This window comes from Choloepus didactylus, chromosome 2, assembly GCF_015220235.1.
Source record: "Choloepus didactylus isolate mChoDid1 chromosome 2, mChoDid1.pri, whole genome shotgun sequence".
Classification (NCBI taxonomy): Eukaryota; Metazoa; Chordata; class Mammalia; order Pilosa; family Megalonychidae; genus Choloepus; species Choloepus didactylus.
Window position 1 is genome coordinate 195,952,203 of NC_051308.1, and position 25,288 is coordinate 195,977,490.

At 37.0% G+C, this 25,288-nt stretch overlaps 1 protein-coding gene across 3 annotated transcripts in view; it reads left to right on the forward strand.

Moving 5' to 3' along the window:
• The first annotated feature begins 4,573 nt into the window (after window positions 1-4,573).
• The window catches only part of EPS15 (epidermal growth factor receptor pathway substrate 15), a 209,658-nt gene continuing 188,943 nt past the window's right edge, over window positions 4,574-25,288 (forward strand). Inside the window, exon 1 of one of the 3 annotated variants that reach the window (XM_037827251.1) lies at window positions 4,574-4,700. In XM_037827251.1, coding sequence (XP_037683179.1) covers window positions 4,668-4,700 — 33 coding nt within the window. In that variant the 5' untranslated portion in view covers window positions 4,574-4,667. The remainder of the gene's footprint in view (window positions 4,701-25,288) is intronic. The other 2 variants (XM_037827249.1, XM_037827250.1) reach the window with 2 other exon arrangements.

A 25,288-nucleotide genomic window follows, 5' to 3' on the forward strand; every position in this document is an offset into this window, starting at 1 on the left:
CATCTTATCCAGTCTTCTTGGGAGTGTGCCAGCAGAACACTCTAGTTAGTATAAAGCACATCTGAATCAGAAGACATGTGTATAATTCCCAGTCTTGTCACCAATTATGAACTTGAACAAATTCCTCTTCTGTAAAACAAGAGTAATAACAAACTCTATCATGGTGTTGTGAGGATTAAATTAAATACCCATGAAAGCAGCAATTGATAGTTATTAATATCCAGATTTAACTCATAAGACACTGATGTATAAAAGCAGAAATTGACTGACTAGGGAACACTATCATTCCAATGACAGGCATACACATGTCAGCTACTCAAAACAAGTCTTTGTTGTAACCAATGTATCCACAAAACTGACTTAGTTGACTGAGGGGTGAAGAGTTAAAGGGTGATCTTGAAAAATGGTACTGTTATTGAGCTTGTTAAACAATCTATTCTAGGCCAGACTTCTTTTTTTTAATGTTCATTTTCTTGAGATATATTCACATACCACACAGTCATACAAAACAAATCATACATTCGATTGTTCACAGTACCATTACATAGTTGTACATTCATCACCAAAATCAATCCCTGACACCTTTATTACCACACACACAAAAATAACAAGAATAATAATTAAAGTGAAAAAGAGCAATTAAAGTAAAAAAGAACACTGAGTTAGGCCAGACTTTTTGATAAGCCCTTTATGCTTTGTTTCTAATCCTTACACCATCCTACAAGGTAGGTATTCTCTATAATGTATACCTGGGGAATCAGAGGCTTAGAGATCCAGAGGCTTTAAGGTGCCCTAGAAAAAACAGGTAAGTCTTTTTAGTCTGTTCTTGGAAGCTCATTCTTGTTACAATGAATTAGATCATAACATATCTTCCATTAGCTACATTTTACTATCCTAAAATAGATTTGGGATATGACCTAGTGCTTTGATGAGATCTGGGACATACATTTGCCAGCTATCATTGGTATGTCAGTTTAAAAAATCCAGTCCCAGATGTTTAGGCCTTTTTGAGAATTTGCACCATCTCTCCCATCCCTGCAGACCTGCTCCTATCCCCCACTACATTTCAAGTTATTGATTTAATCCAGAACTAAGGAAGGGAGAAGGCTGCTGGCACAAATTGTTGGTGGGAAGGGGGTCTGGGGCAAATCCCATACTATTTTTAGCTAGTCGTCCTTTATGGAGGGCCTGAAAATTTTTTTTCCTCCCTCCCTCTCTCCCTTCCTTCCTCTCTTTCTTTCCCTTCATTTTCTTTCTTTCTTCCTCCCTCCCTTCCTCCTCCTCCTTCTTCTCTCCCTCTCCCTCCCTCCCTCCCTTCCTCCCCTCTCTCCGTCTTTCTTTCCCCTCCCCTCCCCTCCCCTTCCCTTCCCTTCCCAAGGCCTAAACCTGCTTTCAGTGATCCTTTCTTAAACAGTTATAAAAGACAAATATACTTAGTTATAAAAGTCTTTCCTTGGTTTTCTCATCTATGAAATGGGGATCCAAATAATTTCACATGAGATTATGTGTCCAGTTCAGTTTAACACTTTTGCCACAACTACTAGATGCCAGGAGTTGTACTAGATGCTGTATGTAAAAACATTTATAAACTGTGAAGATGAATACTGTACAAAATCTAAGGTGACATTTTTTACTTACTATAACTTGCATAATAATAATAACAACAATAATAATTTCTTAGATTTCCTCAAAAATGTCCATACTGATCTGCTAATTTTCATATATGAGAAACTGAGGTTTGGATAAGTTAAATGGTCTGTCTGAAGTCACATACTAAGTGACTTCAATATTCTCTTTACCACCCCACACTCCATTTCTAGGAGTATGTACACCAGGGACTCCACTCAATCCACCCAGAATAACATCTTGTATCTTACATGGTTTGGAGGAGTGTTCTTGAATAGCAAGTGAAATTGCACTCCCAAAATCAAGTTGCTTTATGACTTTCAGATTTCTTAACCAAATTTGTGTACCTACAGCTTTAGGCACTCTCCTATATGTTATCTCATTTATCTTCACAATGAATTTAGTGTCATACAGCTAGTAAATAGTAGAGCCAGAATTGAAACCTGAGTGTTTCTGATACCTGAGTGTCATTTTTTTCCACTACTCTACACTGCTTTTTTTTTTTTTAAAGCAATTTTAATGAGATATATTCACACACCATAGAAACCATCCAAAGTATACAGTCATCAGCTCATGGTATCAAACTACACTGCTTTTCCACTACATTACACTCCTTATTAGCAGTGTGACTTTGGGTAAATCACTTTAACCTCTGTTACCCCCAGTTCCCTCATCTGTAAAATGGGTATGAAGATCACTACCGTCTAAGGTGGTTGGGGAGTGCAAATGTAATAACATGTGTCATGGCCCAAGAAAGCTTTTGCAGCCAAAGGACTAAAGAAAGCACTGGGCATGTTCTGAAACATGAGTTTTTATTATGGTGCTTCCCTACAGGGTGGGAAGTTGAGTCACATTGCCCTGAATTCAGGAGCTTCTCTGAATGGTGGTGAGTTCAGTGCTCAATGTGAAGATACTCCGTACTTTGGGGGGGGGGGGGGGTTTGAATAAGTGGTTATAAGGGTATGAGAGCATAAGGCAGGAGCAGGGGGGTGGGATGGGGGACAGGGTGTCTTGTAGGTCTTGCAATGTAGGGAGGGACTGATTGTAATCAACAGGGAGGAGCGGAGGACTATTGATTATCTTGTAGATAACAGTATCTCAGGGAGTCTCAGGGAGGAGGTGGTTTTGGTATAGGTTACATTTAGCACCTGATTTTACAAGGAGAAAAATCAAACCTTAACTGACCTAGGTCACACTGCTGTGTGCAGTCTTCAAGGCCCCTGGGGAATGCCCTGGGCCCCGGGTTCCCACAAAGTGAAATAGAAAGTTCCTATAGAGACATCAGTTGTGGTTCTATCTGATAAAGGTACCCAAGTAGAGTCATTTAAAACAATGTCTCTGCTTCACCCTGGAGGTAAAAAGAATAACAGCAAAGAGGCTAAGGGAGACTCTCTTGAATAAGCGGTTGTTCAACAGACTTTATTGTTCACTCTTAATGGCTGGACCTTGTTGGAAGGGGTCTGAGAAGAGTCAGGAGTCCCTGGGGGGCATTTCTAAGATGGTTTGCTTGTGGTGGAAAAGTTCTAAAAACTTACGTGGTGTCAGCTCCATCATGGGTTTGTTCAGTTGGCCCTCCTAGTGTGTCAAATGAGGACTGCTATGATAATGGTATCAGGGATGTGGGCTTGAGAGAGTTGTGGTTTGTTGTCTTGGGAAGCCACTGTGACTGAGAAAGGGAGACCAGTTCTGGGCAAAAACATTTATTGAAACCTATTCTGTGCTGGGCTAAACTGAGGGGGATGTAGTAGAGAATTGACACTCTGTCCTCAAGGAGTTTACAGTCTAGTGGGGTGTAGAGAAGCCCACAGCTAACTCTTAAAAACAAAGCAGAATGTAAAAAGATCATAACAGAATAATTAAGAGGTAGGGCGGGGAGTTCCCAGAAGGCTTCTTGAAGGAGGTAGCTTATAAGCCAAGACTTTGAAGATGAGGTTTTCAAATAACCAGTTGGTTGTTCCAACTGAAGGTGGCAGCATGAGAAAGTATAGGATGTCTTATGTTTAATGTAGGCAGAGACTAAGGCATGCAGACACTCATTGACCATCTACTACATGCTAAGTTCTGAGGACCCAGAAATATATGAGAAACAGTCCTTGCCATTGAGGAGCTCACAGTCTAGCAGATGTAAATAGTCATTCTGGTGATGATGACTTCCTAAGAGGAGAAGAAATGCTGCACAGAAGAGGAGCTTGTGTAACTATGACTTGAGGAGATCAGGAGACACTTTCTAGAGCCTTGAGTTGTATCTTGAGGAATGAGGAGGAGTTTTCCAGGTGGACTATAGGAAGAGTCAGAAGGCTTTGAAAGCACCAAAGCAGGCCCCAGTGCTCTTTTATTGGACAATCCAAGTGTGGCAGGCAGCAGGCAAGGAAAGTATCCCTTCCCCCTTACACTTAGATTTTGACTTGGGAAGGGAGTGACTATCACACTCCAATAGTAGATAGTTGAATGAAAGATTCTGGAGTCAGACCTTGATTCTAATCCAGCTATCTGCTCAGGTATATGATCTTAGGCCAGATACTTATTTGTGTCTCAGTTCCCTCATTCATACAATTTAAAAATAAAGCGCCTGGCAGAGGCTGGCACATACAATGTGCTGTTATTATTTACCATTATCTCATTTAGCCCACAAGTAACCTGGACTGTGGGTATAATTTCTCCCATTTTTCAGAAGCAAAAGCTCCAGAGTAGGCAGGTGACCATCCCAAAGATCACGGGACAATCAGGATTTCCCTCACCGTCCGCAGCCCCGTCCGCCTTAATTTCTTATCCGCGCCGGGTTTTCCGAGGCAGTCCAGCCGGCAGGTTCCGGTCCGGCGGCTTAAACTCCAGAGCCGATGTTTGGGCACCGCCGCGGCCGGCGCAGGGCGGGCGGGGCCAGGCGGGGCGGGGCGGGCATGAGGAGGGAAGTTGTCGAAGTTAGGGGAGACGCCCGCCCTCCCGCTCGGGCCTCGCCTCTGGCTGCTCCCTCCGCCTCCTCCCCGCCCCGAGTCCCCCGTCCGCCAGTCCTTCCTTCCCCTTCCGTGCATGATGGAAACACCATGGCTGCGGCGGCCCAACTCTCGCTGACACAGGTAACGCCACCCGCCCGGTGCTCCTGGCCTGTCCGTTGGCTCCATACCCCTTCCCTTACTGCCCTAAAGCTCGCCGACCCGGGCAGCTTCGCTCGGCTCGCAGGCGGGGCGGCCGGTGTTTACGAGAAGGAGCGTGCGAGTGACTGGGGGAGGGCGCCATCCCGAGCCGGTAGCTCCTCCGCGGCAGCCGCGACTCCGCCCGGGATCCGCCGGCGCCTCCCCGGCCGGCCCCTGCGCGCGGCTGCTGAGTGAACTGTTTCCTCGCTCTGGTCAGCCCGTGCCCAGCCCCTCTCACTCCAGTCAGCTTTCACGTACCCAGTAAGTTTCTTTCTTCCAGGCCAGACGCACGCCCAGGTGAGCTCCGTATTGAGCTCGCGCGGACCATCCTGACCCCCTGGTTCAGCCCTCATCCCGCACGAGGCTCGCCTTCTCGGCAAGGCAGCGCGCTTCCCGCCTCAGAATTACTTTCCCGACGCACAGGCCCCCTCAAAACTAGTCTTTCCCCTCGAAGGCGGCCTTTTCCCACTGGAGTCCAATGAAAACACGCCTCTCCCTAGCAGTTTTCTTCAGTCAGCCTCATCCTACCAAATTACTCACTCTGCCACCTTTATTGAGTTCAGCCTCTGCCCCTCCTGATCAGGTTTCTCTTCTGGGTCGGACCCCCGATTTCGAGTCTTTTCCTTCCCAAGTCCACTTCCATCCCTGCCAAGTACGCTTTCTGTCCAAGCGTACAACAGGGAAACAGCCATGAACATGCTTGTGGTTCCACCAGTCTTGGTCCTGGGAACGTCCACAGAGATCACTTGCTCTGGGGAATCTTCACCAAAACCTGTTCTTAAGGTGTTTTCACTTCCTTCAGAGCCCAGTCCTTGTGCTTCACAGAAGACCTCCCGACATCACTTACTCTGGGAACCTGGTTCCTTCCTCTCTGTAAAGAAAGCCAATTATGAGGTGACAAGTACCTGTCAGTCCCTCCCTTCCCCTCTGACCAAAACGTCCCAGCCTCACCTCTTCAGTTTGTTCTCTTCAGGGCTGGTGGCCATATACTTCCCATCCCACCCTTCCAGCCGCCTTGTGGAATCTTGCTGCCACCTTGTAGTCTCCTTGGCCTGGATTTGTTGGTGCCTAATAACAAATGGGATAAGGGCATACGTTTGGGCAGTAGGATCTTCTGTGTATGAACAAAAGGCTAGTAGTAGAGACCTAGTGAAAAATATCTTCTCCTAGGAACAAGGAGTCACTAATGAACATGTGCTGCAGGTGAAATTACAAACTTCAGTTTGTAGGAAATATCAGTCTCGTAAGTGAAGTCTTTTTATTTCCTTGTTTAGTGTTGGTTTTCCTGATTTGATAAGCAGATGGCAGGGAAGAACAGATAGCAGGAAGATAGCATGGTTTGAGTCTTGGTCTTATTTCTCTTTGGAATGGCCTGCCTGAATCTCAATTTTGAGGAAATCTTTTAATTCATCTCTCTCCCTAGTGCCCATCTTGAAATGGCAGATTGACTTTTGGGTGTTAACTTTCTATGAGTAGAGTTAGTGACTTGCATTAAACAAGATTCCCTGTTGGCAGGCTGCTGCTCTGGCTTTCTTGGCCAATTCCGGCAGGAGTTTTCTCCTCTGATACTTTCGTTCTTTGAAGACTTTTATAGATTTGTTTCTCAGTTGTGTGTAAACTTTAGTCTCTACCTGGGTAATAGTATGTTTTAAATTTCTCTTTACTATCATTCATCTTTGGCAATATGTTTCAGGCTCTTGTCAGTTTTGTAGTCATTTAAGTAAGTTAATTATGTTCTTGTAGTTATATGTTTAGGAGTTAACATGTACCCAGAGTAAATGCTGAATTAGGAACAAGTATTGTCCTTCTGTGGCTCAATGATGAGAAAACATATACGAGTGGTTCATTTATATCAGTAATTCAAATAAATCAATTTAGAATATTTTGATTTTAAGACATATTGAAAGGCAATAACATACATTGTAAAGGCACAGTAAAAAGAACCTTTCCACCAAATGGACCACACTCCCCTTTGTCTAGTGTATAGATGGATGAGTAGCAAAATGGGGGAAGGAAAAACAAACAAACAAAAAGGCACCCAGGGTTCTTTTTTATTTTGATTGTTCTTTTTCACTTTAATTTTTATTATTATTTTTGTGTGGTAATGAAAATGTCAAAAATTAATTGTACGCTTTGTTTTGTATGACTGCATGGTATGTGAATATATCTCAAAATGAATAAAAAAAAAAAAAAAACCTTTCCAATTGTTAATGTACCTTAATGTGCCTCCTTGTTATTGTAGAACTTTGCAGATTTGTGGTTTTTTAATTTAATTAAAAATTTTTTTTTAACTGCTGGAGTTTAACTGCTTAATCTGTGATAACAATGCAACCTGGTCTCACATTCATTATCGATATGTTTATATCACCCTCTGCCTCCCTCCTGCATCCCTCCCTTAACACATAGGCACACTGGAGTGAGAGATCCTCCAGGGCAGGGAAATCTTTTAATTCATCTCTCTCCCTAGTGCCCATCGTGAAGAAAATGATTAGTAAATGTTTGTCATAAGAGTAACTGAAAATTCTAAAAGACTCTGTGACAGATCAAACAGACAGTGAAATTAGTTTCTGCCTCTGGTTATGAGATAATGATGGATTTTGAGGTAGATTCATTTATTCAACAAATATTTAAGTATTATATGCTAGACACTGTATTGGGATTGTCTTGTTTATAATTTTCTGCCTTTATCAATTAAGCAAAACTGACAATTCTGGGAAAAAATGTGAAAAATATTTTAATTTATGCCTTTCTTCCTCTTCCCGTGCTTGCCACCCAACCCTCCAATTTCCTAGCCCCCAAACCAAAATAAATTGTATTCTAGCTTCTAGAGAGGATAGAATATTAGAGTAATGAGATGTTAGTTCCATTTGCACGTTTGCCAACTGAGGATATGCTAGTGAACAAAATAGATGACAATCATTGTCCCCATGGAGTTTACATTTTAGTAAGGGGGTTTGAACTAGCTGATCTAAGGACCTTCTAACTCTAACATTTTTGTTTTATAGTTCGTATTCTGTGACTTGTAGATACAGTGGTGACTTTCTCAGGGTATTTAGTGCTCTACAGCTTTAGGATTTTCTTTTATAATTTCAATTGTCTTCCCTAGATGTTCTGTTTTCTTCTTGTCAAAGAAATAAAACTTGAGTGAGAAAAGTTTTGTGATTTTTGCTATGGTGGTAGAATACAAAAAGGATGCCACTTTCTGTCTTTATAAACTTTTCCTGTTGCCCACCTTTTCCTCTTAAGCCCCGTATCCGTAATAATAACAATAATACCATCAGCTTCCATTTGGGTGTTATTATACAGTAGGAATTTTACTTCACTTCATCTAACAACAGTTCCACTTTCCAAGTGAGGGAAGTAAGTTACCTAAGCTAATAGGTGATAGATCTAAGATTTGAGCCAAAGTTTGTACGACTTCAAAATTTTTTCATTATATTTCACTATATTTTTCTTTGTACTAGATGCTCAGCACGTCCAGTGCTTCCTTGAATTTTTGATTCTCTTTTTCAGTATGTGATCTGACATCCTAATTAGGTAGTAAGCTACTTGAGGATGGAAACCATGTCTTTTTACCTCCTTGAATCTCTCTCCAGTGTCTTTCATGGTATTTTGACGAGAGAATGGTGGGTGTGCAGTTAGTTCTTCATGATATTTTATTTTATTGAAATGTGGTGTGGTAGGAGTATTTTAAATAATCTTTCAGTAGTTCAGCTTTATGCTGAAGTTCTCGTTCTATTTTCGCAAAGGTTCTTTTTTAATAATAAAAAAACCTTAAATTGGGACTTAATAAAGAAAATAATCTTAGTAAATGGTCTAAAACAACAAATGATAAATTGCAAGAGTGATATAACTGCATTACAAAAAATTTGTAAATTAGGGAAAAAAATTGCCCATGATTTCAGTCTCTGTTTTTTTCAGTTTCACTTTGTCAAAAAGGACACAACGTGTGCTAATAAATGTATCACCTTTGAGGTCTGGTTTAACAATGATGTCAGCAAATACAGGACAGAGTTTGAAGATTATAACATGTTCTTAGAAGCAGAAAAGGAGCATTTATGCAATATGGCAGATAGTTGAGTTCCTACTGTGGGCAAGGCACATTAATGGTATTTTTCTTTTTTGCCTGAAGTTACAGTCCAGTATATTCAGGAAATCTGCACTTCCTTGAGAGATAGCTAACCATTCTCAAAAATGGCTTGGAATGTTCAGCATTTGGGAGGAGATGTCATACTCAAAATTAATTAGGAACAGTTGGGTTTCTCTAATAGAAAGTCTCCCAGGAATAACCTAAGAGTACGTTCCTTGGTTTTCACTCTATTGGCAGACAGAACCCTAATAACTAACATGTAGTAGAAAAAGATGGAGCATCTTTAGCAATGAATCATTGTTCTAAATCTCCTGTCTCTAATAGTCTAATTTTAGTGGTTCAATCTAAGGTATTTTACTCGCTCTTCAAGGAATTTTAAAAAGGCTTTATGTTCTTTTTGTGTGAGTTTGGGACTTAATACAGTTGGAACTCTGGCAACCAAAAGCAGGAAGATGGCTTGAGAGAGGCAGAGATCTGATTACTTAGAGAATTGGTAGAGACAATAAATGAGAAGTTAGTCTTGGCAGTTAGGCAAACTCATATGCTGAAATCTTATTTTAAAGCAGTTGAACCCTCATCATCAAGATAGAATATTATGCCTTCATTAAAAATGGTATTTATTGGGAGCTCATAATTATCTAAGGAATGTTATATGTAATTTTTTTCACTGTGTTGTACAGTTCCATGTTTTTATTATATGTAATTTGAATGCTGTATTACAGTAAAGTGGGAAATTTTTATTTAGACAAGAAAAACATCCAAGATTTTATAATATTGTGGTTTTAGTTTTAAAATCTGTATTTTCTAAAGATTTCTGTAGTGAACTTGTTTTCTTTCTGTATCAGAAAAAGTTAAAAAAGATGATATAATAATATATTTTAGCTGATTTTACATTTCTATATATCTTTTATGCAAATCTACTCATTTAAATTGAAATCAATAACCATGGATAAAAGTAAAATCTTTTCTAAGATTGCATTTACACTCAGGTTTGACCTTAAATATACTTATCTTTGGCTTTGGAGAAATTGGTCAGAGGTATAATAATAATAATAATTGTAATTCATTTGGAGAATACGTTCAGAGGACTAATTTATAATTTTGTGTGCTGCTTTATAATTTACAAAACATTTTATGCTCTCTTGTTTGATCTTCACAATAGGTAGGCTATTAACATTTCAGACGAGGATACTGAACCTCAGAATTTGTGACTTGTTTCAGTTTTATAGTCGGTAAATAGAAGAACTAACATAATCCACTTTTTAAAAAATTTGAACAGTTCCAGTGAAAAGTCTCCTTCTAGCTCTAGGCCCTTAAGCCCCTTCCCAGAAGCAGCCTTTCTTGCCAGCTGCATGTTGTTTTGCAACTTATTAATATTTTTTGGCTTAACATATATGTGGCTTTTTTCTTTAGCAATCCCTTGTAGTTCCCTAATTTGTTAAAAGTTGACCTCATGCCCTGCCTCATGCTCTGTACTTTCCTATCACATAAATGCAAACTTGTGAGTATTTTATACAAAAGTAAACCATACTGAGGTAGAAGAAACGTTATCTTTGTGATGTAAATAATGCGTTCAAAACAATTAGAGGTGCAGTTTAAAAAGTAGAGGTGGGGCTCTTTTTTTTTTAAAAAAAAAAATTTGTATTAGAGCACTTGTAGGTTTATAGAAAAATCATGTGGAAAGTACAGTTCCCACATTCCCCAGCCATCCATCCCGTTTTCTGTATTATTAACACTTTGCATTAGTGTGGTACTTCTGTTGCAGTTGATAAACAGGGGAGATTTTTCTATACCAGTACATATAGATCGCCCCCATTATTTATAAAACATCAAGGTGTTAACTTTATACAGATAGATTATAATTTATTTAACTAGCTACCTAATGATGGGCATTTATGTTGTTCCCAATCTTTTGTTATTACCAACAATGCTGCAGTGAATATTCCTATATATGTCTTTGTGCACAGGTGTCTGGATTAGTTTCTAGTGGATGTAATTGCTGAGTTAAAGAATATTTTTAATTTGGATAGATACTGCTAGTTTGCATTCAGAAAGGTTGTACCAACAAGCAATAGTGCCTTTTTTTCCACAGCTTCATCAGCATATAGTGTCTTGTTCAACTTTTTGATCATTGTCAATCTGATACATAAAAATTATATTTCATTATTTTAATTTGTCATTTAATTATGGCTAAGATTGAACTTATTTTCATTTCTTTAGAAATTATTCCAATTTCTTCCTTGTAAATTGCCTGTTTAGCACTTTTGCCAAAAAGTGAAAGTCTTTTTACTGATTTGTAAGAACTCTTGATATGATTAGGAATTTTGGCCCCCCTGCCATTTTTTTTTCTTCCCTTCAAAATTCTTTGCAATATTTTTTTCTCTTTTAAAAAGTTTTGTTTATGACTTATTTTGTTTATGTAGAAATATTTAAGTTTTATATATTTAAACTTAGTCTTGTGTCTTAGAAATTCTGTCAAATCTAGCTTTTTAAACTTCAGGGCCAGAGGTAGAAAATAAACCTGAGAGAGGGGTTCTGCCTCAGAATAGCTGTGTAATCTTGAGCAAGTTACTTAACCTCTTAGCCTCAGTTACTTATTTGTGTAGTGGAAATAAATGATCCATACCTCTTAGGTGTGTTGTGATTATGAAATGAGGTTATGAATGGAAAAGGATCTAACATATATGTGGCTTTCAGTAAATATTAGTTTTCTTTAGCAATCCCTTGTAGTTCCCTAGTTTGTTAAAAGTTGACCTCATGCCCTGCCTCATGCTCTGTACTTTCCTATCACATAAATGCAAACTTGTGAGTATTTTATACAAAAGTAAATCATACTGAGGTAGAAGAAACGTATCTTTGTGATATAAATAATGCGTTCAAAAGAATTAGAGGTGCGCTTTAAAAAGTAGAGGCTGGGGCTCTTTTTTTTTGTTTAAAAAAATTTGTATTAGAGCACTTGTTGGTTTATAGAAAAATCGTGTGGCAAGTACAGAGTTCCCACATTCCCCAGCCATCCGTCCCCCTTTTTCTGTATTATTAACACTTTGCATTAGTGTGGTACTTCTGTTGCAGTTGATGAAAAAATATTATTATAATTATACTATTAACTATAGTCCACAATTTACTTTAAGGTTCACTCTTTGTTTATACAGTTCTACGGTTTTTGTTTTGTTATTTTGGTAACATAATTATAACTTAAAATTTCCCATTTTAACCACTTTCAAGTGTACAATACGGTGGTCTTAAGTACATTCACAGTGTTGTGCTACAGTCACCACCATCCATTACCAAAATTATTCATCATCCCAAGCAGAAATTCTGTACCAATTAAGCATTGACTCCCCATTCCCCACCCCATCCTGGCCACTGGTAACCTGTATTCTAGTCTTTGAATATGAAGTTCCATTTTCTGAATATTTTACATAAGTGAGATTATACATTGTTTGGCCTTTTGTGTCTGGCTTATTTCACTAAGCATGATGCCTTCAAAGTTCATCCATGTTGTAGCATATATCAGGCCTTTATTCATTTTTATGCATGAACAATATTCCGTTTTATGTATATACCACATTTTGTTCATTCATCTGTTGATGGACACTTGGGTTGCTTCCACCTTTTAGCAAATGTGAATAATGTCACCATAAACATCGGTGTTCCAAAGGCTCTTTTTAAAACTTGTTTTTTTATGTGATACAAATATACAAAGAAAAATAGGACACACTTCCTTCCCTTTTTGGGCTGGGGATTTTGTAATGAGAATTTAATGGTAGTAGGAGTTTCCCATCTGAAGTAATCAAGCTGCTTATTCCTTTTTGTATCTTAAATAAACATACTTTTTTGGGAGAAAGCTTTTATAGAATATATATATTACCATATTTGTGTTTCTTCAGATCAGGGTTTCTCATCCTCGTCACTTTTGACATTTTGGGCTGGAAAATTCTTTGTTGTAGGGGACTGTTGTGTGCACTGTGGGATATATAGCAGCATCCTTTTCTGTAAGATACTAATAATACCTCCCTGGTCATGACAATCAAAAATATCTCCAGGCATTGCCAAATGTTTCTTGGGAGACAGTCCATCCCTGGTTGAGAACTACTGGTCTAGGTGTATGCTTTTTGTGATCCTCTAGGGCATGTAGGAGATAAAGAGGTAAGTACTTTCTTGGGATAGGGATGGGAAGAGGGGATAGCTTATCTTCATCATTTTATTTCTAAACTTGCTATGAGCTTTGAATGACTAATTATGCATAGATATTGAGCTTAAAAAACTTAAATGGTAAGAAATCTTGAAATCATGGACTTAATATTTGTGATTTCTCTGCCTTTTTAAATGCTGTCTTATAGTTGTGGAGCACTTCTATCTAGTGGCCAAGTATGAATGCAGAGATCCTGGAAGAAAAACATTCTTAAGCTTCTTTTGAGAGGGGACTATTTATTGAATTCCTAATAAGCGCTAGATACCTTTAGGTGATTTACATATATTATTTCACTTAATTTCCACAACCTTTCTATAAGTAGGAATTTATGTTCTCTACTATTTGTTTAGGGTTTGCTGGTAGTAATTCGTAGAATTGAGATGTGAACCTGGGCACATCTGTTCTCCAAGCTCCTTTTCCATGCCACTTCTGTAAATAGTCTCTGAGAGCATTTCAGTCATATTTAGGGATGAAAATAAACATTCATATGATCAGTATGATACATACTGATAATATAAAAGGAGACGAATTATTCAGAGTAGGGTATGTGTGTATATGAGAGGATGAGAAAGGGTGTGAGGGAGGAAAGTGAGGATCAGAGAGGTCAGTATTGGGATAAAAGCAATAATCATAACGATAATTAACACATTCATATTTGAGGCTGCATACTCTTATGTGAAAATCAACTTACCATTGCATAGACTTCATTCCTAGAAAATGATTGTTACAAAGAGTTATAGTGGAGGGTGTTTGTAGACATGATAGAAGGTAGTTTTAAATTTTGTGGTCTCTGGGAGTTTATTATTCAGGAAAACCAAAGCCTGTCTAGGTTAGTGTACATCATGCCAATATTTATTTTTAAGCTAATATTTTCTTGGACATCATTGTTTGGACCTGGAGTTCTTTCAGTATTTTATTGTTAGAGATGATACCATGTTTCAGAGAAAAGTTTCCTGAGAAACAAATTCTATTAAATGAAACCTAGAACCACTAGTTCTAAAGATTTCTGATGCTCCAGAAATCTGAGCTAGCATCAAATAATGGAAGATATTAAGCTTGGAAGTCAGATTGTCTTAGGTTTAAATTTTTTCTTGAAAAAGGAATTAGATGAGTATATCTAAGTTTCTTAGTCTCTCTCTCTTTTTTTTAACCTATAAAATGAGGAGAAACTTACTCTGCAGAATTTGTTGTGAAGTTTATGTGAAATAATGAATATAAATGCCCGGGTATAGCTTAAATGGTAGTAGCTATTAATGATAGTAACCACCTGCATCACCAGTCAAATATTTATAATTGATAGATTTTAGTTATTTATAGGGCTGTTGGTTTTTTGAGATGTTATACTTAGAAGTTTGATAGATGGCTGATACCAAGGATAACTGGTAACTGCATTCCATTTTGTATTCTGTAGGTACAGCATAGGTATATCATTATGCACATTTTTTTAATATTCATTTTATTGAGATATATTCACATACCACGCAGTCATACAAAACAAATTGTACATTCGATTGTTCACAGTACCATTACATAGTTGTACATTCATCACCAAAATCAATCCCTGACACCTTCATTACCACACACACAAAAATAATAATAATAATAATTAAAGTGAAAAAGAGCAATTAAAGTAAAAAAGAACACTGGGTGCCTTTGTCTGTCTGTCTGTTTGTTTGTTTCCTTCCCCTATTTTTCTATTCATCCATCCATAAACTAGACAAAGGGGAGTGTGGTCCTTATGGCTTTCCCAATCCCGTTGTCACCCTTCATAAGCTACATTTTTATACAATTGTCTTCAAGATTCGTGGGTTCTGGGTTGTAGTTTGATAGTTTCAGGTATCTACCACCAGCCACCGCAATTCATTAGAACCTAAAAAGGGTCGTCTATATTGTGCGTAAGAGTGCCCACCAGAGTGACCTCTCGGCTCCTTTTGGAATCTCTCTGCCACTGAAGTTTATTTCATTTCCATTCACATCCCCCTTTTGGTCAAGAAGATGTTCTCCATCCCACGATGCTGGGTCTATATTCTTCCCCAGGAGTCATATTTCACGTTGCCAGGGAGATTCACTCCCCTGGGTGTTTGATCCCACGTAGGGGGGAGGTCAGTGATTTCACCTGCCAAGTTGGGTTAGCTAGAGAGAGAGGGCCACATCTGAGCAACAAAGAGGCATTCGGGAGGAGGCTCTTAGGCACAATTATAGGGAGGCCTAGCCTCTCCTTTGCAGCAACAGTCTTCCCAAGGGCAAATCCTGTGGTAGAGGGCTCAACCCATCAAACCACCAGTCCCCTATGTCTGTGAGCACACCAGCAACCATCGAGATGGGGCAGGCCAACACCCCTGCATTCTTCACCAGCTCCTCAAGGGGGCTCTGCATATTTTTTTCCTTTTTTTTTTTTTTAAATTAACTGTATGAAAAATAAAAAATAATTAAAAAATAATTAAAAAAAACATACCATAAAAGAACATTTCAAAGAGACCATAACAAGGGAGTAAGAAAAAGACAACTAACCTAAGCTAACTACTTTACTTCCAACATGTTCCCACTCTACCCCAAGAAAGTAACCTAATACAGCAACATTTCTGTGAACTTATTCCTACTATACCCATCAGAAATTAACAGACCATAGTCATTCCTGGGCATTCCCAGAACGTTAAATTTACCCACGATAGCTTATCTGTTCTTCTTGGATTATTGTTCCCCCTTCCTTAATTACTCTCTATCGCTAGTTCCCCTACATTTTACATTATAAACCATTTGTTTTACATTTTTCAAAGTTCACATTAGTGGTAGCATATAATATTTGTCTTTTTGTGCCTGGCTTATTTCACTCAGCATTATGTCTTCAAGGTTCATCCATATTGTCATATGTTTCACGACATCGTTCCTTCTTACTGCCATGTAGTAGTCCATCGTGTGTATATACCACATTTTATTTATCCACTCTTCTGTTGAAGGACATTTGGGTTGTTTCCATCTCTTGGCAATTGTGAATAATGCTGCTATGAACATTGGCGTGCAGATATCTGTTCGTGTCACTGCTTTCCGATCTTCCGGGTATATACCGAGAAGTGCAATTGCTGGATCGAATGGTAACTCTATATCTAGTTTTCTAAGGAACTGCCAGACTGAATTCCAGAGTGGCTGAGCCATTATACAGTCCCATCAACAATGAATATGACTTCCAATTTCTCCACATCCCCTCCAGCATTTGTTGTTTCCTGTTTGTTTAATGGCAGCCATTCTAATTGGTATGAGATGGTTTCTCATTGTGGTCTTAATTTGCATCTCTAATAGCTAGTGAAGCTGAACATTTTTTCATGTGTTTCTTGGCCATTTGTATTTCCTCTTCAGAGAAGTGTCTTTTCATATCTTTTGCCCATTTTATAATTGGGCTGTCTGAACTATCGTCATTGAGTTGTAGTATTTCTTTATATATGCAAGATATCAGTCTTTTGTCATATACATGGTTTCCAAAAACTTTTTCCCATTGAGTTGGCTGCCTCTTTACCTTTTTGGGGAGTTCCTATTTATCTATTTTTTCTTTTGTTGCTTGTGCTTTGGGTGTCAAGTCTAGGAGGTGGCTGCCTAATACAAGGTCTTGAAGATGTTTTCCTACACTATGCATATTTTAAAAATTTGGAACTTATATGCATAAAGTTGCTTCCATTACTGCTGATTATTCCTCTTTTAATTCAGAAAACATTTACTGAATGCTTCCTGTATGTTACCACTGTGTTAGATCTTGGACATATAAAGAGAATATGGCCCAGATCCTTGCTCTGAAGTAGCCTTTTGTCTTTTAGGGGGATAAACACTGACTTTCTGGTGTGATAAATACTAAGATGAAGGATGATAGAACGTAAGGGGCACTGGGGTGCTGTGGGAGTATCTGCGATTATGATGAAATTTTTGTGATAAGTTAGTCTTTAAATTTTGTTGTTGCTTTAGAGTGCCCAGAGTTGATACTGTAGATGTCATTTAATATTATACCTAAAAGTCCATCACAAAGCCACAGGAACATTTGATTCAAGTCAAATTTTATTGTGGTGCATAGGGTCCACACTGGGGGAATATAATACCCATTTTCTTATGATTTAATCCCTGCTTTTTATATTCTATGTAATAAAGCAAGAATTTTTAACCTACAGCATAGGCAATTAAGAAGGTGGTTAAGGCCATTTAGAAGGACGGGCTTCAGAGGATCTGTGACCTACCCTAAAATAGTATGTAAAAGATTGTTATCTTTTTTTTTTTTTAGCAGTGTCGAGATTCTCATCCCAGGGATACTCTGAGAAGTTTTACATAGTAAGAACACTGGATTTAGTATAAGACAAACCTGGTTTTGAATTCTGGCTCTGCCACTTGTATTTTCTGTGGATGACCATGGCAAGTTACTTAAGCTCTCTAAACTTCCATTTTCTTGTGGATGATGTATATATGTTGCTGTAATATAGGAGACATTCTGTAGATAGAAGTGCTATGATTATTATTGATGCTGATAAGCAGAATTCATATAAATATTTTAAATGTTTTTTTCATTTCCATAATTCTTTACTCATTAAAGAAAACTTGGAAAATGCAGAAAAATAGCAGAAAAAGCATGGATCACCACTTACCCTCTTTAAATTTTAGTTTTTTACTTTTAATTTTTTTCCCTCGACATGTTTTTTTTTTTTTAAATGTGTTTGTTCACACATTCACACTCACACATTTGTATAAATGTATAATTTTATATTCTGCTTTCTCTGACTTAACATAGGTGCTTTCCCATGTGGTCTTCACAAGCATCTTTTATATCTTTAGACTGTTTTAATTGACTGGGATTCCATTGTTTACTTAATCAAGCCCTTATGTATGAAGGTATTTTATATGTATCATTTATAATTAATGATGTTGCAAACAGCTTTTTTTGTTATTTTATTGTTTTCTTTGATTTTCTTTTTTATTGTCTTTTGAGTTTTTTCTATTTGCAGACAACTGTTGATGTGCTTTTTTGCTGAATTCTTTTCTTTAGAGCTGTGTGTGGAATTTTCTACATAATTGAAATATTTTTCTTTGTATACCTTTGAGTTTTGAAATCAAACTTGGGTGATTTTTGTTTAGTTTTTATTTTTATGATCTTGAATGGCAAAGCAGGCAGCAACAGTAATTTACTCAGATAGGAGCAATAATCTCAAAAATATTGCTAAGGAATTAGATGAGTATGTCTAATTTGGTTGCAGAGGTCATTTATAGTTTCCCAGAGCTCACTTGGCATAGGAATTGGCTTTAAAAGTAGTGAATTTGAAGAAGATTCAAATATTTTGGTTTGCGTATGGTTTTCATTCTTTGCAAACTGGGTTGCTTCATTCTTAGTATCTGTTCCCTATGTTCTGTTCTGTTTCGGTTTTTCTTTTTTCTTTTTTCTTTTTTTTGTCCTTGTACACTTTTATTTAGGACCTTGTAAGATCTGGGGGTGGATATTCTGGACCATCTGGCACTTCAGAACAGTTCAAAAGCTTAACTCTATTGACTCTACTGAGAGTCAGATTGGCTTGAAATGTCCTGGTTTATCTCTGCTTGGCAAGTTTTCTCCTTTATACTGGTACAGTTTTTACCACTAATTTCTTCCTTATTTTAGTATAGGAATTTTAGCAGTACTGATTATTCAAAGATTAAGATAGACAAAACTTAATTTAATAGGTATATAATTGACATAATTTGTGTACTGTACATGTTGGCTAAATATTTAAAAGAGTTAAAAATCAAATAGTTTTTAGGTACAAATTACAGCTTTTCTTTCATCATGAGGCTAGGTTGAGGGGGAAGTATATTTTGTAAATTGTAAATTCATTGAGTTAATTTCTAGTCCTAGTTTTAAAATTCTCCATGTGTCCAAATTAGTGAAAAAAATTGACTACCTCTGAATTTAAAAACATGAGTCATTAAGCATTTTCAAAAAGCACTAGAGCTACTGATTTTTTTTAAATGTTTAAAAATTGTTTCATTGTTAAGAGACTTTCTTTGAGCTTCCTGTCCTATAGGTTTTTGTATGTGTGTGTTAAGTACCTTGAAGGTACCTTGTTGAGCTATTGATTGATTGTTCAGGAAACCTAGTATGATTTGAAAGGACTTTAATTCACATTTTTCTTTGGTTTTGTAGCTCAGTGGTTCTTGAGGGTGGTCCCTGTACCAAAAGATCACTTGAGGATTTGTTAGAAATGCGAATTCCAGACCGCACTCTAGACATACTCTGTATCAGAATCGAACTCTGGGGAGGAGAGTTTACTTAGCCTTATGCATGATAAACATAGTTCGTGTTAAAAGAACTAATAATGCTACTGATGAGTAAAACTATATATAGGGTTTTAAGTCTATGAAACATGTAGGATTTGCGGATTGTTTATAGTTGGTGTTTTATTTTTTAATGTGAGGAAACAGCTTAGAGAAGTTGTCAGTTTTCTGTGCTTTCTGGCATTATACTGAATGGCTTGGAATTCCGGTTCTATTTCCTAGCTCTGTGAATTTGAGCCAGTCATTTAATCTCTCAGTGTCTCAGATTCTTCATATGTAAACTGTGAATGAGTGCCTACAGTTGTGAAGATTAAATAATACAAGTAATGTGCTGAGAATTGTGCACTGCCCCATAGTAAGTCCTTAATAAATATAAATATTTGCTGTTATCTTTATTATTGGTCAAGAACACCTAACCATGGCCCATTTCTCATACCTTTCTTAAACGATTCATGTTTCTTGTTGTGCCTGAATTCGTTTTCCTCTCCTTTGCTTCATTCATTCCACAAATCTTGAGTACCTACTCTCTGTGAAGCATTGCTCTTGGTACTGTGGATATGTGGTAAACAAGAAAGATAAAGTCACTGGCCCCAGAGGTTAATATTTCTAGTAAGGGATACCAACAAGAACAAATAGATAATAAATATAATGTCAGATGGTGATAAGAGCTAGAAAGAGCAATAAAGCAGGATAAGGGAATAGAGAGTGACATAAGGTACTACCTTAAATAGAATGCCAGAAAAGGCCTCTCAAGGGGAGGTTGTATTTGATCAGGGATCTGAATGAAATAAGAAGTGAGCCGCATGAATATCAGTCACCTGACCTCCAGTCAGAGGGACAGCAAGTGAAAAGACCTTGAGATGGGAGTGCTCTTTGCAGTTGTTTGACTGGTTCCTTTAAGAACTAGCCTACGTCTCATTTCTAAGCCAAGGCTTCTTCAACTTTTTCCATCTTAATTTGTTATGAAATAATTCAGACATAACTTTTTTCTACTCTTCCTCTTCTGCCTCTCTTTGGAACTTCTGGTCCCGTAGTGATTATGTTTGCTCCCTCTTGTTGCACTTAGCACAATGGATTGTTTTTGTCTGTTTGTGAGTTCTCAAGTCAGGGATTGTGGTTTCTTATTTATTTTAGCATTCTCAATATCTAGGCATAGAGACTCATTACAAATGTTTAAATGAATGAGTAATGAAACAAATAACCAATTTTTTGACTTTATATTTCCTTGGCATATTTCTCTCTGAACTTTTTCTACCTGGTAGTGAGAGTAAGTATAATTTATGTGAGTACATTCTTATTTGTCTGGCACTCAGCTTGGTGTATCACATACATTTTTGTGTTTAACTATTGTGTTAAAATTTATCTCTTATTCCTTTTCTCTCTTGAAACTGTAAATTCCAGGAAGGAAAAAAAGTTGTGTTATTTTTTCATTTCTATTTTAGGAGTGCCTACTACAGTGACACATAGTAGATCAACAATTGTTTGAATAAATGAGTGATATGTTAATTTGTTAATATAGTGAGTCTTTTACTGAATCACATAGACTATATAGTATAAACCATATTTGCATGATATTCCAAGCACTAAACTAGGAGCTTTAATCAAAATAGGTGATTTTAGATTTTCTTACCTTCCCAGCTGTCTCCCTCAGTAATGTTTGTCAGAGTGCTCCAATAGAAGTAACCTAATTTTTCCAACTAGAAGTTGATATAAATGGCCTGTTAATTATACAGAAGACTTGAAATTCAGACTGAATGATTATTATCTCTGTATCTATGCACCAAAATTATGCCCTCCTCCATTTCCGTAGTAGAAATTCTTGTTCTTAGTATCCTCTAGCTAGAGGTTAGGTAATCACAATTTCTGGTCTGGGTAGTTCTCTTCAGAGTCTGCCTGAATGATCAGTAGGCAACCCCTAGAGCAATATTTGCATTTTAAAAGAGGAGTTTGCTAAGTAGGCCAGATGACTAATTGGTGGAGTGTGTGTGGCTGAAGGTAACACGAGGTTCTTGTATTTCACTAAACTAGGGAAATAAACTAACAGATCTTTTCATCTTATAGTAAGGTAAGCTGACGGTATTTTCGCAGCCAAAGATTCAGTCTTTTGGCTGAAAAAGGATGCTTTTTATTTCTTAGCTTGTAAATTTATTTCCAAGAAAAGATAAAGGAACAGTATTTGAAATCAGGAAAATTCAGTGTTGTTGTCACCAACTATAGGACACTAATTCTGCTATTATCTTTGTATTAATAAAACTGAGATTCACCGAAGTTTTCTATATCTCATGATATTCTCAGTTATTTTTTTTCAGATTCCCCTTCTTTTTATTTTATCCTTTAGGATATATCCTTTAGAATAAAATATGTAATATAATATAGCCCATTCTTTTATTATATCCTTTTTCTATCCTTGACACTTGAGAGGGCTGCAGGGAATGCAGTCTCCTGAGGGAATAGGGAAAGCCAGGTTTTAGTGAGAACAAAAATATAAAAGGATTATTCAGAGAAGATGAGCACAGATCTAGAAAAGCTGACAGGTACTTGGGTGGGAGGGTGGGTGGGGAGAAGTGTAGAGATCTATGAATTGAAGGATGAAGATCAAGTCCTGGATTCCTTGTGGTGGTGGACTCCTTAAACAGGGATAGAGAGTATAATGAGGTTTAGTCCTGATGATTTCAGGGCAGATTTCAGTGGTGAGTGTTAGAAGAGAGGAATGGGGCCTTAATCAGGAGCACATAAGAGTTCTAGGCCTCTCTCTCTATTTTTGCTATTGGTGTTGTGGAATCCAGTGGAAGAGCAGTTGTATCCAAAGGCTGTGGATTTCCAGGGCTCCCTCTCCACATACCCCTGTTTTTTTTTTTTTTTTTCCCAGGGCTCTTGATTCTTGCCTATAGATGTTTGGAGGCAGGGAGGAACTTTCTTATAGGAAACACTTGGAATTCTTGGGCTGCCCTCTTGATTCCTTGACTTCATTTATTCAGACAACGTCAATTAAGTACCTACTCCATACCAGATGCTGTGGTAACAGATGGGGATTAAAGTTCAAAAAACCTGAAACTGACTTTAAGGTGTTTATAGACCAGTGTGTCCATGATTTGTATGAGGACAAATACTTTCTTCACTTGGCTGTCAAAGGCTAAATTCATAAGAGGTTTTCAAGATCATATAATGTGGAAATTTATAAATCATTTAAACAGTGTGGGTTTGTGGCTGTTTTTCTAGGTCTCTTTTTTCCCTTGTTCTTTTTAAACATTGATTAAGTGAATTTCTCAATTGCCAGGCAGAATTGAGGTTTTGAAGATAAATGTATAAAACCCAAATGTAGAGAAGTCACATTGTAATCTTGTGATCTAGGCAGAAAAAAAGGGGGTTTATTCATTTTTTTTCCTAATTATAAATCTGTAGGTCATTATTTAAACCTCTGTCACCTTAAAACTTCCATTACATACTAAAATTCTGGGTGGTTGATTGTAGGTGATATTTTGTGTGCTGCCAGAGAAGGAATTTAGCAAATAAGAGGTATGCAATTTAACAAATTTTTATATATTATGATACTTCTAATATGCATAAATTTGATGTGGGCTATTCAAGCAGGCTGGGCTTGGCTAATTGAGAGTGTATGCCACTTTTTTGCATATGCTCAAAAATAAAACAGTTCATGACATCTATGAATCATTGCAAAGGCATTAGGTCACACTCTACCTAGTCTTTGGGTATGTAAGATGAACTTTTTAGGGTCACCTTAGGCAAGTTATGTACTAAAATTAGGCTGTAGTAATTTCTAAAGTCTCTGGGAGTATATTATAGAATTTTCTTGGCTAAAATAACTTAATTATCATAAAACTGCCAGGTTCTAAAATGTACAAAATTTTTTTTACATTTTTTTTTACATTTTACATTTTTTTTTACATTTTTACATTTTCATTTTTAAAAATGAAACTGGGTTTAAACAGATAGGAAAAAGGAAATAAAAGAGAAAACTGCAGTAATTACAGTTTTCCTTTAATTTTACTGAAGAGATCAGTATAAAAAGTGAGGCCTAAATTACAGGAAGTAGCATATTTCTCTTGATTCTGTGCTAATGGCTGTAAGTGATTGAGAAGAATCTTCAGATTTTGAATATGAAGAAAACTTTGACTTAAGGATTGATTGTGGTACTGAAGGGAAAAGATGGATAAATGTATGTACTAGTGGTTTAATAATAAAGAAGTGTTTCTTTATAATAACTCTTTATTTTGGTAAGAAGTTGTATTAAATAAAAGGTGACCCTTACAACTAAAGGTGTCTTAGAATTGAGGAAATATGGTAATACGTCTCCTGAATAAAATACAATGCATATGAAAGATCCTAGTAAGATATATTGAAAATAACAATAACTGCTGATAGAGGCAGCAGACTCGAGTGAAAGTCCTGGTATCAGTCTTGGATTTGATCCTAGTGCCAACACTGACTAGATGTCAATTACTTAATTTATTAATGTCAGTTACTTAATTTATTAATGTCTCATTTTCCTCATCTGTAAAATAAATAATAAATAATAGTAGTACATGGTGCATCATATTGCTGTGATGATTAAATGTGTTTTAATGTATAAAGGGCTTAGACTAATACTTAGTGTACAAGAAATGTCACTTTTTTGCATATGCTCAGGTTCTGTCAGGTTCTGAAATGCACAAAATTAATTTTAAAAATGAAACTATGGGTTCAAACAGATAGGAAAAAGAAAATACGAGGGAAAACTGCAGTAATTTCAATTTTCAGGGTTCAATATATTACTTACTATGAAGTTACGGAGCAGTATATATATATATGTGTGTGTATGATTTTGAAAATGTGGTGTTTATTTAAATTCATACCTTACAGCTTAACTTGCCTTTTTAAAAAGCAGCATTTCATTGCTGAGTCTTTGGTCTTTTGAATCTTATTAATTGAGAAATTTTGTATCTGTCTTGTGCAAAGCTTAGCTTATGTTTTTCTCCCTGAGTTAGCTACTCTTTATTTGTCTCTATTAAATTTAATTATCCTTGTTTACCTTCAACTAGTCTGGGACACCTTTTACTAATCAAAACTGTTAGTTTGATCCAGAGGGCGGATCATGCAAGGACTTGAGACCATAGCAAGGAGTTTGGATTTCATTTTTTTTTTGTGAAATACGCCATTGAGGAGTTTTAAACAGGGGAATCTATGTCATGATTTATATTTTTAAATGACAACCTTGTAATCTGTATGGATTATAAAATACAGCAGTAAGGATAAAATTAGAGAGGATAGATAAAGATGGTTGCAGTAGTTCAGGCCAAGTAGTCCAGGACTGAGTTCAACATATGCTTTGGAATTAGAGTTGATAGGTCCTGCTGATGGACTGAAAATCTGGAGTGAGGGAAAGGTTGACTCTTAGGCATTTGGCTTTTACACCTAGGTGGTTGGTGGTAGGAGAGGAACAGATTTTTGGAGGAAAAAGTTCAAGTTCTGTTGGATGTTTGGGACTCATTAAAGTAGAGATATAAAGTAAGTGGTTAATCCAAAGTTTGGAGTTAAGAGATGAAGTCTGAACTGATATCAATTTGGTTGTCATCAGCATAAGTATGGTATAGTATTTGAACCACAGGAATTGATGTGATCGTCTGGATTAGAGTACAGAAACAAGACATGAGAGATGAGGTTATGAATATCCTGTGTAAAAAGTAAAGCACTGTGCAAATGCAAGAGACTGTTATTTTGTTTCATTTGTTACTTACATGAATTCTTATAAATCCATATATTAGTCATTCTTGCTTAAATATCATGCTTCTTCCAGTGATCTCTGCTTCTTTTGGGCTGGCTAGAATGGCATATGAGGATTCACTAAGTCTTCTGATGATAGCCCAAAGCTACTCTTCACGTTCACTCTTTGTCACTTTGTCACCTAGACTTTTGTTCAGGTTGAATTGGATTTAACAAAGGCTAGTCCTTCATTGGTTGCTGGTATAGTTT